This window comes from Mustela nigripes, chromosome 1 (assembly GCF_022355385.1).
Source record: "Mustela nigripes isolate SB6536 chromosome 1, MUSNIG.SB6536, whole genome shotgun sequence".
Taxonomy (NCBI): domain Eukaryota; kingdom Metazoa; phylum Chordata; class Mammalia; order Carnivora; family Mustelidae; genus Mustela; species Mustela nigripes.
This window is the reverse complement of record NC_081557.1, coordinates 218,806,071-218,819,354: the sequence shown is the minus strand read 5'-3', so window position 1 is coordinate 218,819,354 and position 13,284 is coordinate 218,806,071. Positions and strand designations below refer to the sequence as shown.

General features: G+C 39.5%; 1 protein-coding gene across 5 annotated transcripts in view; it reads left to right on the top strand.

Annotated features, from left to right (window-relative positions):
• The window catches only part of KCNIP4 (potassium voltage-gated channel interacting protein 4), a 1,175,184-nt gene that overhangs the window by 942,167 nt on the left and 219,733 nt on the right, over positions 1 to 13,284 (top strand). The window contains exon 1 of one of the 5 annotated variants that reach the window (XM_059381695.1): positions 7,198 to 7,816. The exons of the other annotated variants lie outside the window; for them this stretch is intronic. Within the exon in view, the coding sequence (XP_059237678.1) occupies positions 7,705 to 7,816 (112 nt within the window). The 5' untranslated portion in view covers positions 7,198 to 7,704. Of the gene's footprint in view, positions 1 to 7,197; positions 7,817 to 13,284 lie in introns of those variants that run through there. 5 annotated transcript variants of the gene reach the window in all.

The window sequence follows — 13,284 nt, the reverse complement described above, 5'->3', positions numbered from 1 at the left end:
AAAGAGATAGCTGACATTGCTAAGTGCTCCAGAGCTTGACAGACCAGGGAAGGAGGGCGAATTCAGGGCGAAATAACCCCTTGCTCAACCTTTTCCTATAGTCTGCTTTACTCCTATTTAACTCTCATCTGCCTGCAAGTCTGAGAATCTCACAAGTAGAAAACAGGCTACATTCAGCTGTGTACTCTTGACTCTGTCACCTGGGCTGCCATGGAGGATTGCTTGCCTCTTTCCTCAGCACCCTTCATTTTCTTTCTCTCTTCTCTCCTGTTCCTTTGCCTGTCTCCTCTGAGTCCCTTCCCTCCTCTTGTTTCTCCTTTCTTCGCTTTCTTGATCTGGCTTCCAGGAAAGAGCTTGATGTGAAACATTTACATTTCAACAAGAGGTAAGGGCCACAGCACGTGCTACCTTTCTGGAAGCCATTTGCACTTTAAATCTTGTTTCTCTTTGTTTCATAAGGCCACAATAAAAACAAAATAAAAACAGTAGTGATCTTTACAAAGGCACCACAAGGATATAAGAACACTGACTCATGGGTGAGAAATCCTGAGGTTAAATCCCAGCTCCTTAACTTCTAGTAATTATCAGGGAGGAAAAACATTTCCTCTACCCTCTTAGGTTCAGTTTCTGGAGGCCTGCAAATTAGATTAACAGAAGATAGATTAATAGGAGAAAAGGCATACAATTTTTATTTTATATATATGGAAGTTCACAGAAAAGAAGTGAAACTCATAGAAACAAGTAATTAGATTCCAGGGCTTATGTGCCATTTTAACAAAAGAAAGGGAGTTTGGGCTTCAAGGGATGATAGATCACAGAGAAGTGACTAGGAAATATATGAGAGAAACTTAAAGAAGATAAGGCTTCTTTTAGTGAAGCTTGTTTATGCAGGCTCATCTTTGTGCTCACTCTCCATCTCCAGTGATAAGAGTTGCTCTCTGATTCCTGGCATAGGAGAAGGAGTGGGTAGCTTCACAAAGGGAAATTTATGCCACAGTTAGGTAGATAAGAGGAGGACTGAGAACTCTTCTTGCATCTGGTGATTCTCAAATGCCTTCAGCACCACAAAATCATTACGCCAAGGTGGCATATTTTGGAATGGCATATTCTGATTTTTTTTTTCCATAATCTTGGGCAAGTTACTTAAGTTTTGGCATTCCAGCATCCTCATCTGTAATAGGTGTTGTGATGATTCAATGAGATAGTTCATGTAATGTGTATAGTACACTGTTACACAGGAGGGGTTCAATACTATAATCCTAATTATATCATAATAAAGCAAAGGATTATCATCATCATCATTATAATTATTATCCATGAAAATCACTGCCCTCAAGTCAGCCAATTATAGTGGTGTATGGCAAAGACTGTTTTAGAGAGAAAAGAGAAAAAGATCTGTGACATGACAGCCAAAGTTGTATGCTGGATTAAATGGGTGAACCCAGAAGCCCACACAGTTTAGTCCAGATGGCCTAGGAAAGGGAAATCAGAGCAGGAAAAAGGTCATAAATCTCAGGAAAAGATTATATTCTCAAGAACATTTCCCAGTTAAATTTCCAAATAATCTTCTAATTTGTTTATATGAAGATTATATAACATAAACTTGGATCACAAGATACATGAATATAATTTTTAAGATACATTAGTGCAACATTGTTGGCAGTTTTTCAAGTGGGAGATAGCCCCTCCTCCTTTATGGATTCGATAGGCACTCAAGCCTGAAGGTTGGATGCTTAATTGTTTAATGGATGAAGGTATACATATTTTAAAGAAATCCATTCTAGACACGTTTAGGAAGCTTTCAGAATGAACCCTGCAACTAAGTGAAACAGCGTCGAGTCCTGGCATGTTTGAGTGGAAAGTTTATCTGGAGAATATTTAGGGATCTTTCCAAGTAATTGAGAAGCCCCAAGACAGATGGACGTGATACCCTTTGGGGTGGGGACAGAACAGAATTCACTGAGGGTGAATAGCTTTCATCATTTGGTAAGAAAAATCTTAAAAGTAAAAGAGACACTAAGTTTCACATACCAACCTTATCGTCATTCCTTGTTCTATGCAGATGTTAAGAGGCCTCTTACAACAATTTTCCACTTGCATTTTTCTTCCCTGCCTCAGAGGCCTCAGTGGAGCTACGCTACCATCATAGCTTTTGCCCTAGTGGGTGCCCATTTCTGTTCCTAGAAAATCATTCCTCCTCTCCTCACTTGTTTTCAAAAACCTAAATTAGGCTTCTCTCTTCAGTAGGACCTTCTAGATGATGCCAACCACATGGAGGTCTTGCTTCTCTTTCCTCCTATTTACTGAGAGTAGAACATTTTTCTTTCAGAAGTTGATTTTTTTCTAATTTCTCAATGGCTCATCCCAGTTAACAATTCAGTATCATGACAAGCTAGGTGAGTCAAGCTCATTTTGTCCATTTTCCAATGTTTTTGAACATGAACAAGCCAGTTCTGCTTTCTGTACCTCACTTATAAGCCTCCTTAAAATAAAAAGATTGGATTATTTGAACTCTAAGTGTTTATACAAATATAAACTAATAATTTTAAATTTAAGTTTGACTTAGCATATCCTATATGCATTGCTATTCTATTTATATTTTTGGAGAGATAATAGGTAGATAGATAAATCTATCTAATTAAATTTTTTTTTCTCAACTTCACTATATTTATTTTGGTATTTGTATGATGTCAATAGGATGAAGAACACTTCTTAAAAACCAAGGAACATCACTTAGTGAAATTTCAAACTGAAGCTAAATTTCAAACTGAAGCTAAAACAAAGAGGGGGACATGATTAATTTTGGGTTTCAGGCAAATCATCCTTTTTGAGATTATTTAAAATAATGCAATGGGTCAGTGCAAGGAAATTGAAAGTCTACTCTGACTTCTACTTCCCCCCTCTCTCTCTTTTTCAGGAGGGGTCATTGGCTTGGGTATGCCTCTTTGAAGTCTATTTTTTTACTTTCCCAAGAGTTTCTGGCAATATTTCCCCAGCACAACCCCTTAGCAGAAACCCAGTTAGAGAACCATGCATCAAGGTACAGGGAGCCCCAGAATGCAGTAGTGAATGACACCGTGTGCAAAATTTGGACCCAGGATACCCAAGCTCAAGCCCAACTCTGCCAAGTCCTATCTATAAGACTTCAGGCCAGTTGCTTAATCTTTTAAAGTTTCAACTTTATCCTTAAAACCAGAGAAATAATATAGATCTTATAGAATTATGAAAGAATTAAATTAGTTATAAGCATGAAGATTTTAGCATAGTACCTGACACTTAGACCTTCTACATAACTGTCAGCCACCATAATGGAGTAAATCAGATATAAATCATGGTTGTGCCCCTTATTGAATGTAACTGTAAAAATAGTCTTGATGATCATTGGTTTTATCTATTTTTATTTTTTACAATGGTGATAATAACACTTTTCTCATTAGTTTAGGGTAAGATTAAATGAGTTTATACATGTTAAGTACATGTGCCTGGTTTAGAGTAAGTGAGCAAGAGTTGTTAGTTTATTCCTTTGGTATTCTTTTTTTTTGGTATAGAAGACAGACCTTTGCTGGACATCCATTATAATATAAAGAATTGGCAAACCTGAGAATAGTTAGAGATAGAGAGGCATATTTTAACATAACAAACTAGGTCGGGGCTAATAAGCTACTATAATAAAATAATAAAGCCATCACCTGGAATTATTATTTTTTTTAATAATGTATAGCCAACTGTTCTTTCCCAAGATGGCCCTAGAAAAACACTCTTCTTCAAGTGTCCCCCATTTCCCTAGACTGGTCAGATGATGCATGAAACTCATGGATGACACTATTAGTTTACAAAATCCTGCCATGAGGGTGGTAGGTGAAAGAGACCCTGGCATTCTTAAGAGCCAGAATATGCTGTAGCTGGAGTTAACAGGAAGAGCTTAGTAAGGGTAGCCAGTACAGATAAGGATTGGCTGGGTCATCAAAACTCTCATCTCATGGATCTTATATAGGAATGCCATTGTCCTAAAGTGAAGTCTTGCCTGGGATTAACAAAATTATATCCCTAGGTCTTTCTGTGAATTTCAAAGATGGTGGAGATTTCTTTCCGGGAAAATGAGATGTGACAACTCAAAAATTATTTGCTTAAGGATATAAATCAAGAGATCGATTGGTAACTATTTGCTAAAATTTGCTAAGGGATATAAAGGGAATGTAATGAATTTGGTAGTCAGACAAAGCAGTGTTTAAATTCAGCATCTAGGGGCAACTGTGAGGCTAGGTAGGTTAAGTGTCTACCTCAGGCTCGGGTCATGATGTCAGGATCCTGAGATGGAGCCCTGAATCGGGCTCCCTGCTTCTTCCTCTCCCTCCAACTGCTCATTCTCTCTCTCCCTTTCCCTCTCTCTCAAAATAAATAAATGAAATCTAAAAATAAATTTATAAATAAATAAAAATTTAGAAAAAATCTGCACCTATAGCTTCTTAGCTGTGTTTTATTTTAATATGAAATCATATAGGGTTAACACAGACAGAGTTAACTTGACCTAATTAATTTCTGCAACTCTTTAAAAAATTTTTTTGATGTCCTCTCATCAAATACTCTCAGGAATTTCAGAGAATGGTTACTTAAAACATCTCTTTACCCATCAACTTTCGAGAACCGCTTCCCCTGCACTGATTTGCTTACAAACTGAAAATAACATGCTTAGATAGATTGGTGGTTGGGCAGATAGATAGATATTTCTCAAAGACATAAAATCCAAAACAAAAAGCACTGTTATAAAGCCAACTTAGTGGTCTAAGTGTATTCCTGATGCCCAGAGGAGAAAAATAGCCTGGTAGGTCAGGAAGTCTTCATGGGGGAAGGACTGAAACCCGTCTTAGAAGAGAGGATGATAAGGAGGAGCAAGGTCCCTTCATCCACCTGGACCCAGCAGAGCTTCTAAGGAGTTGGCCCTGCTGTTGTAATCCCACATCTGCCATCTGTCTTGTAGGCACTGGGCTCAGCTCTCCACAGTTAACTCTCACAGTAAGGATGAGAAGTGGGCAGTCACACTTCCATCTTGCACTTAGAAAACTGACAGAGATGGAGTGGTTTCCTCAAGATCACACAGCAAGCAAGCAACAGAACCAGAATTCAGTCCAAGCCTGTGTACCCCAAAGCCTGTGTATGTTAGATAAGTTCTTTTTTATTTATCTCGATTTTTAAATTTAAATTCAATTTAACATATACTGTATTATTAGTTTCAGAGATAGAATTTTGTGATTCATCAGTTGCATATAACACCCAGTGCTCATCAAATCAAGTGACCTCCTTCATGCCCATCACCCTTACCCCAGCCCCCTGCTCACCTCCCCTCCAGCAAGCCTCAGTTTGTTTCCTATAATTCAGAGTCTCTTATGGTTTGTCTCTCTGTTTTTGTCTTATTTATAACTTCTAATAATAATGAAAACTACCATTTTCAATGATTACCACCTCTGTAAAGTCTCCTTCCCGTTCCCACCACTCATCTTTCCCCAGGTGGAGTTGGATTTTCATTCTTGTGCCCCCACTGTACTTCATAGAGAGATCTTTCCAAGTCACTTTCAATTTCATACCTCCTTTATTATACCATATGCCCCCACGAGATAAGGTGGGACTTTATCATTCAAGTACTGTTCAGAGCTCGTTGTAGCAGGTTAACAAATGTTAAGAAATAAACAAACTAATGAATGCCTATTGCCTACCAAGTACTGTGCCCACCACTGCTTTGACAAGTAAGTTAACCACTTTAAGCTTCAGTTTCCTTGCCTATAAAATGAAGATGATTATAAAACGCACCACACAGAATTGTGGGGAGGAGTTCATTGTTGATAAATCCCTATACTATTGATCAGCACATACTAAATGCTTGGTAAATGGTAACCATTATTACAACCACACTTAATTCTCACATTTCTCTTTAAACAGAGTACTTTAAACAAAGTATTATAATCTCAACTTCGCAGAAAATGACCTGTTTTCAGAGAGCCTAAGCTACTTGCGGAAAATCACACAAGAAAGTAACAGAACAAGGAAGTGCCCCCCAAAGTCCAAGATATTATTCATAAACCCTGGTTTTTGTAGTGAGTTCCAAGGGCTGGGGTTGGCTTTAGCAGAGTGAAAAAAAAAAAAAAGAAAAAAAAGAAAGAAAGAAAAAGAAAAAGAAAAAAACCAGAGTGTTTACGCCAGTGTGTTTCTGGTGTAGACCAGAGTCTACGACCATTCCCACAAAGCTGGCTGGGATGTTTGGTGTGGTTTGGAATAATATACCCCGTGGGATCCTTCAAGACATCATGACCCCTGCTTCCCTGATAAGAACCATCTAGCTTGGCTCAGTGGGTTGAGGCCTCTGCCTTTGCCTTGGGTCATGATCCCAGCATCGGGCTCTCTGCTCAGCGGGGAGCCTGCTTCCTCCTCCCTCTCTGCCTGCTTCTCTGTGATCTCCATCTGTCAAATAAATAAATAAAAATCTTAAAAAAAAAAAAAAAAAAAGAAGAAGAAGAAGAAGAAGAATACAAACTCCAAGGGCCCTTGGGTGGCTCAGTCAGTTAAGCGGCTGCCTTTGGCTGGGGTCATGATCCGGGAGTCCCATGACTCATACTGGGCTCCTTGCTCAGCGGGAGAGTCGGCTTCTCCCTTAGCCCCTCATCCCACTCTCTCTCTCTCAAATAAATCAATAAAATCTTTTTTAAAAGAATGCAATACAAACTCCAGGATCCTCTGAATCAGGCTTTCCACAAGAGAATATTTTTAACAAGCATCTTGTGTGATTTTTATCATCAGGCAAGTTTGTGAAACTTGGCTTTGAGAGAGGCTGAATCAAGAGTTGAAAGGAGGATAGTGTGATCCCCCCTCCGGGGGGCAGTTACTGAACATCAGTGTTCTTACAAGGCCCTGCTCTGCGCTGCTCTCCAACCATTCCTGTTTGTAAAATACAAGGACCAAATCCATCTTCCTAATAATGTTCTCATTGTGTCCGAGGGGACCAGACAGCCCCAGTGGCGTGGCAGGTGGGAAGCAGCTTGGATGCTCCTGGTGACAAAGGCAATCGTGGTTCTTTTGCTCCTGCACTTTTCTCCCCAGAAAAACTACCCACGGGCTTCCACGGGAGCTTTCTGACAAAGGCTCCAGGCAGCAGCCACGACCGCCGATTCTGCCCTAGCATCCCGAGAGGGGGCTGAGCTGTCTGGCGGCGCGAGCTCTGGGAGGAGAGAGCCGCTGCTTGGACAAAAAGGGGGCATTCGCTGGCTTCCCAGGCAGCAAACTAGCGCGCAGCCAGCCTGCTCAGCCCGCGCCGCGTCGTCAGCGCGTGGAGCGCCGCCGTGCTCTCCAGGGCAAGTTTCCTGGGAGTGTCCCTCCTCTCCACCGACAGAGCAAAGTCTCCCGCTCTCCAACAGATGCTCCCCTCACAGCTCTAAGTCCAAGTACCCGCTGGCGGCAGCGCAGAGCCCGGAGGCAGGCGCGCTCTGGTTGGGGGACCCCGCTAGGAAATGCCGGCATCAGCATGAGAGGCTGGACTCCAGCCCCGGTCGGTCCTCACCCCGGGGGGCCGCTGCTCCGCCCGGTGCGTCTGCGAGGAGCTGCTCACTTTTCCCCCTCGCGACTCTTTGTTCCAAGCCAGAGACTGCTCGGATTCTCTAATTAACTCCCTCCGCTCCAAAGGGGTCCGGAGGCTGGGATGCCCTGCCAGCTGGAAAGATGTTGACTCTCGAGTGGGAGTCGGAAGGACTGCAAACAGTGGGTATTGTTGTGATTATATGTGCATCTCTGAAGCTGCTTCATTTGCTGGGACTGATTGATTTTTCGGAAGGTAAAGTGGTCGCTCCCACTCTGTGCGGTTGGTCAGGTCTGGTTCGGAACTGGATACAGAAACTGCAGAAGTTGAGGAGGCTTGATACCCAAAGTAAAAGTTTTAAAATATGCATGTTTGCCGTGGAGCAGCCTAGCACTGGACAGTTCATGTCTGTTTACCCAGATATTTGACACTGGGAGGGAAGGGATACTTCTTTCTCTTTGAAAGCTCTTGAGTGTAGGGTGATATTGTGGGTTAAATATATTTCCAAGGTGCGAAGTTAAGACTCTCTACTATGGGGTGGTAATACAGGTTGTTTTTTGGTTGTCAAGTTCATGATGGCTACCACGCCTTAATGTCATTAGGAATTTTATTCTCTGGAGGAGTACCCTGATTTATGAGGGAAATATCTGTTTGTGCCTCATTAAGTAGGAGGTGTGGGGGTGGAGTTGGGTTGTTGATTATGATGTAAAATGGGTAGGCTTTTCAGTTAAAATTGAGTTAATGGGTGTTTGGCAAAAATGTTCTTGAGCACTTAATTTGCAAAAGTGTTTCATTTACATTTCCCAATGAGCCACTTTGCTCATCTCTTGAGTGGGAACCCATATGCACAGGGCATCACTGTTGCTATCAACAAATATTTTATCCATCTAATATAAATTTTACTACTCAAATCAATTTTATTAATAAAATAAGGTGGGGATTTACTCCACCTTATTAAAGGTGGGGTAAAAATGTTGACTGACTTTGCTTTAATAATTTGAATAGATGTGTGTATGTGTGAATATAGAAACATATATACCATATATATGCACTTTTTTTTTCATGAAATAATTTTTCTACTGAAATAAGATACTTTGAATTATTTAAACCTCGGCATCCAAGGTCAATTCTACATCTAAGCTCTCCTATCTTCCCAAGCAAAAGAAAGTAGTTCCTAAGACACTTGTTAATATTCCTTCCAGATATGGGAAGGATCTTTTATTGCCGAGTTTTTTATGATTGTTCACTTCTCATGTTGTGTGTAATGTTGGAAGATGATGGAAATATTTAAGCCTGCCATGCTTCTCATCTTTCTAACTGCAGGAGCTAACACCTGATGGCTACAACGACATCATCCCAAACTACATCCGGTATACAGGTTGTTTCTGTTAATATGTTATAATGGTCAATGTATCTTATCTTTAGGAAGTTTTTTTTTTTTTTTTTAACAAAGTGAGTTTGTTAGGTTCTAACTATTTAGACCTCTGTAAAAACACAAGTTCCCACGTAATTTTCATATCTTCTTGTAAATATTCTCACTCTGTGACAAGCTCTGCTTAGGCACACAAGAGAACAATGTCATCATGGGATTAAGTAAAACCTCAGAAATTAGTTTCTTCCTTTTCTCATATTACACAGTGATTTTATTTAACCTCTGGAAGGAAAACAATGCACCAGCAAACTTCTTCAAGTGCTACAGAGCAACCTGTGCATTGTGGTATTGTAATAAAATGCAGATAAGATCATTTCAATTTCTGTAATGGGAATAGTTTCCGTTTGTTAAATTTTGTCACCATATTAGTTTTTGTTTTCTGAACTTGGCTGAGCAATAGCCCCCAAATTTAATGGATAATACTCCAGAGGGCTTGGTCTCATAGCCAGGTGAAATATTTGCTAAATGACAACAGCCATGGGGGTACTGAGGAAGTCAACCTTCCCAGTGCTATAAGGTAGCACTTTTATTCTTTTATTGCCCATGTTGATAATGAATGCATTTAAGGTTTAAGACCCCTGCAAATGACTCCGCTTTTCTTCTTAACTTCTATTTTATGTCACTTAAAGTTGAAGATTTTCACATGAAAACTTCAAATTTGAGTTCCAACAATTTGAAAAGTAGAATTGTAAACCTGACTCCCTCAACTACAATCACAGATTTTTGTGCTAGTCTGAAATGTCTTTTTTGGGGTAGATATCCATATTCATTTTCAACTAATATCCATTTCCATAAAAGATTTGATATTTCTTTGCAAACACACAAATATAGATGATGCGCCTACACTTTTATAGCTATTATGTAAAATGTCCAATAAGCTGGGAGCAATTTGGGCTCAATATAAAAGTCACCATCGTGCTTAAATTCAAAGATGCTGGTACCACCATACATGAGGAATAACCCATTTTACTTGACAAGTCTATCATTTTTTGTTCTGAAGTACATATTAGAAAATGCTGATCTAGTTCAACTCTTTCATTTTACATAGGAAACAGCTACAAACCAAAGAGGTTAACTGATCTACCAGAGGCAAAACCAACTGGAGGAAAGACAGGACCAAAACCAAAGACTGCTAAGCAGCATATGGTTATAGTTTTTCTACCATACCACACTTTCTACTTACTTCTTTTCTCTAGTATTGGAAAAGAGAGTGAATGAAAATCTATGTGGGAAATGTCCTGAATTCTGATATCTTGTCCTAAACAGTCCACTAACACTCTGAGAGATTTCTGGGAGGAAATACATCCATAGGAAAGATTACACTATAACCACACAATTTCTACAAGGTGTTGACTCCAACCCAAGTGTGGGATCCAAGCATGGCATGTAAGTGAGCTAAGCCAGTCTACTGACTATATCATAGACTGGTGGCAAATTGGCACAAAAGTAGCCAAGCCAAGTGGTCTCCTGAGCTTCTTTATCTCTGAGACCTGCACTGCATTTTGACTTTCTGTGATGTACACTTAATGGCTATAAATACCTATTCCAGGTAGAATCCAACAGTGAGACTCAATAAGACCATGAGAACTATGGCAGAAGCCTCCTGTCTGTGTATTCTCAGGCTGTGGGTAGTTTCCAGTAAGAAGCTGACCAACAGTCAAGTGGAGGAATAAGAAGAAGGCACAAAATACAGAGAAAGCCACAAACTATTAAATTATCCCTCAGCCTTTCTACCTACAAAGGGCAAAAATTCCCCAAAAGACTATCCCAATGTAGACTGCCAAACTTCGCACTGACTGCTCTAGAAAATATAGCCCACAATAAGGCCAAGGAATTAACCATTCTTTTGGGTGGAGAAATGAAGATGAAGCTCAGAGCAGAGCCGTGAGATTCTTTTAGGCCACACTGAACTCTTATACTATCCTCAGGGGCAATGATTCTTTGCTGGTATAACTATGGAGCATTTTCTCTAGTATGGCTATACATTGATTTACTTAGAAAGTAGTTCTGAATCTATTTGAATGAGAGGATCTGTGGTTTTGTTGGGGTAAAGCAATGTTACCATAGTATTATCATCTACAATGGCTAATGAAAATTAGCCACGGATAAAAAAGAATAAAGAGAAACATTTCCGCTCCCACTTAAATTAGATTCTGATATTGATAAAAAAAAAACCTCATTTTGAAAATACAATTCTCCTTTGGTTGAAATTCAAGGTTTAGGAAACAAAAGCAATTTATAAAGAGGATTCAAAAGACTAAAGGGATTTTAATATGATGATTTGAGGTTTTACACATATCCACTCATTAATAAAGAAAACTATGAAGAACACTCAGGAAATGGATTTTATTATTTAATACATTTAGCATATAATATATGTCTTGTTGAATTCTAAATGCATATAGTGTTCTCTGGTAGTCTTGGACAGTAGAGAGGTGTGCAAGATGAACATTAAAGGAACATACCTTCGGTGAACTTACAGTCTAGGAAAGGAAACAATTTACCACACAAGACAGAAGAATATCAATGCTGGGTATTAGAGAGAAATGGCCTGCAGAAGCATGGATGGAATGGTACACTCTGGAAGGAAACAGTTATACAGGACTTCGTAATATGAAAAGGACTTCCCAAGTTAGAGAAGGGAAGAAGAACATTCTAGGCTAAGCAAAGAGCATGAGTTGTGCCCTTAAGTTCATGGATAAGGGCAGTGGCATTCACACACATAGGTATCAGAACGTTGAAATGGGAGATGTAGCTGAAGAGATGGCTTGAAGTTCAATGCTAAGAGTATCTACTTATTCTTCAACCAGTGAAGAACTATTGATTCAAAATCTTCAAGTTGGGGGGGAAAAGTGAGCGATGTGACAGACCACTGTTTTAGGTGTTCAATCTGGGAGTAGGTGAAGATGAATTCTGTAGTAAAATCATGGAAGGATAAATATTAGTTATGCTCTTGGAACAATTCAGGTGACAGACAATGGGGCAAAAATCTATGGATTGCCCTTCTCAATAAAATACTTAATGTGAACTGTCAATTTCCAGTTTTTCCAGAAATTCATGTTTACTATAATACCTTTGGCCTGCACTTGTTCCAAGATACCATAATTGTATTTTATTTTAGGACAACATTGTTAGGTTTTAAATATCTTTCTTGAGAGAAAAAAAAGAAGTGGAAAGCATACAGAGGTTGTAGTTACAGATATGGTAGCACCATTTACGGTGGAAACTTAACAGTTCGGATAGGTATATTGACATTTTGCAAGATCTTCAATTATTTTGAATATTTCATTTTGGAAAATCATATGAAGCACAGTACAGAGAGTGGTATAATGTACTCCCATGTGCCCATCAATAATGAGCATCACTTTGCTCATTTGTGTTTTGGCAGTGGCTTGTCTTTGAAAATATTTCTCCCTTGTCTGCAATATGCCAGGCACTTTGCTAGGCCCAGGATACAAAGATGAATTAAAGATAGTCTCTAACCTGACAGAACTCTCCCTTGTTTAGGTAGATGGGGAATATAAAAGAAAGGCACTACATTACAGTAGATAGATCAGTATAAGTAAGTCCAAGATACAGAAGAAGAATGGAAAGTAATAAAGTCCAAATGGAAGAGCTAGAAATGATCAGAGATGCCTCCCTGGAAGAGCTGACTTTTAGGCTGGATTTTTATAGATAAAGAGAAGTATATCATCTTCATAGGCCAGCAAGGTACTTATGTAGTTTCCATATGCAGGACTCTGGGTGAGGTAATTCTATATGCCAACACAGGAACATGGTCCACAATGCAGAATTCAACAGAGAGTGTCAAAGGGAATTAAAACAGTTTTATTCTTTCTTCTTGATTATGTAATTATCCATGCCATCTACCCTAGGAAGACACTCAAAACATTACAGTGTGAGTGCCATTTACTCTTATAGAATAATAGTGCCTGTGTACTTCTTCTTAGGTTGCATAATTGAGGGCCTCCAGTGCCTCTTTCAAGTTTCCATGGTAGCCTGGAAACTGTTGATTAGTTGGCTGCATTGGCTTTTGTTTTGTTTTGTTTTGTTTTGATTTTTTTTTTTTTCTGTGAGGGAGATTTCAGATCAAAATCCCACTTCAGAGTAAAGATACCCACATACCAAAGGCATCTGGAGCAGCTGTTCATTAGAACCCCATGACCATGAGAAATAATTCCAAATGAGATATCCAGCAGTAAGCTGAAAAAGCCCAGCTTACATGTGCTTTGATTTGGCTGGGAAAGTAGCCCTTTCAGTTTTATAACTGGGGGGGGGAAAAAAAGGCCTT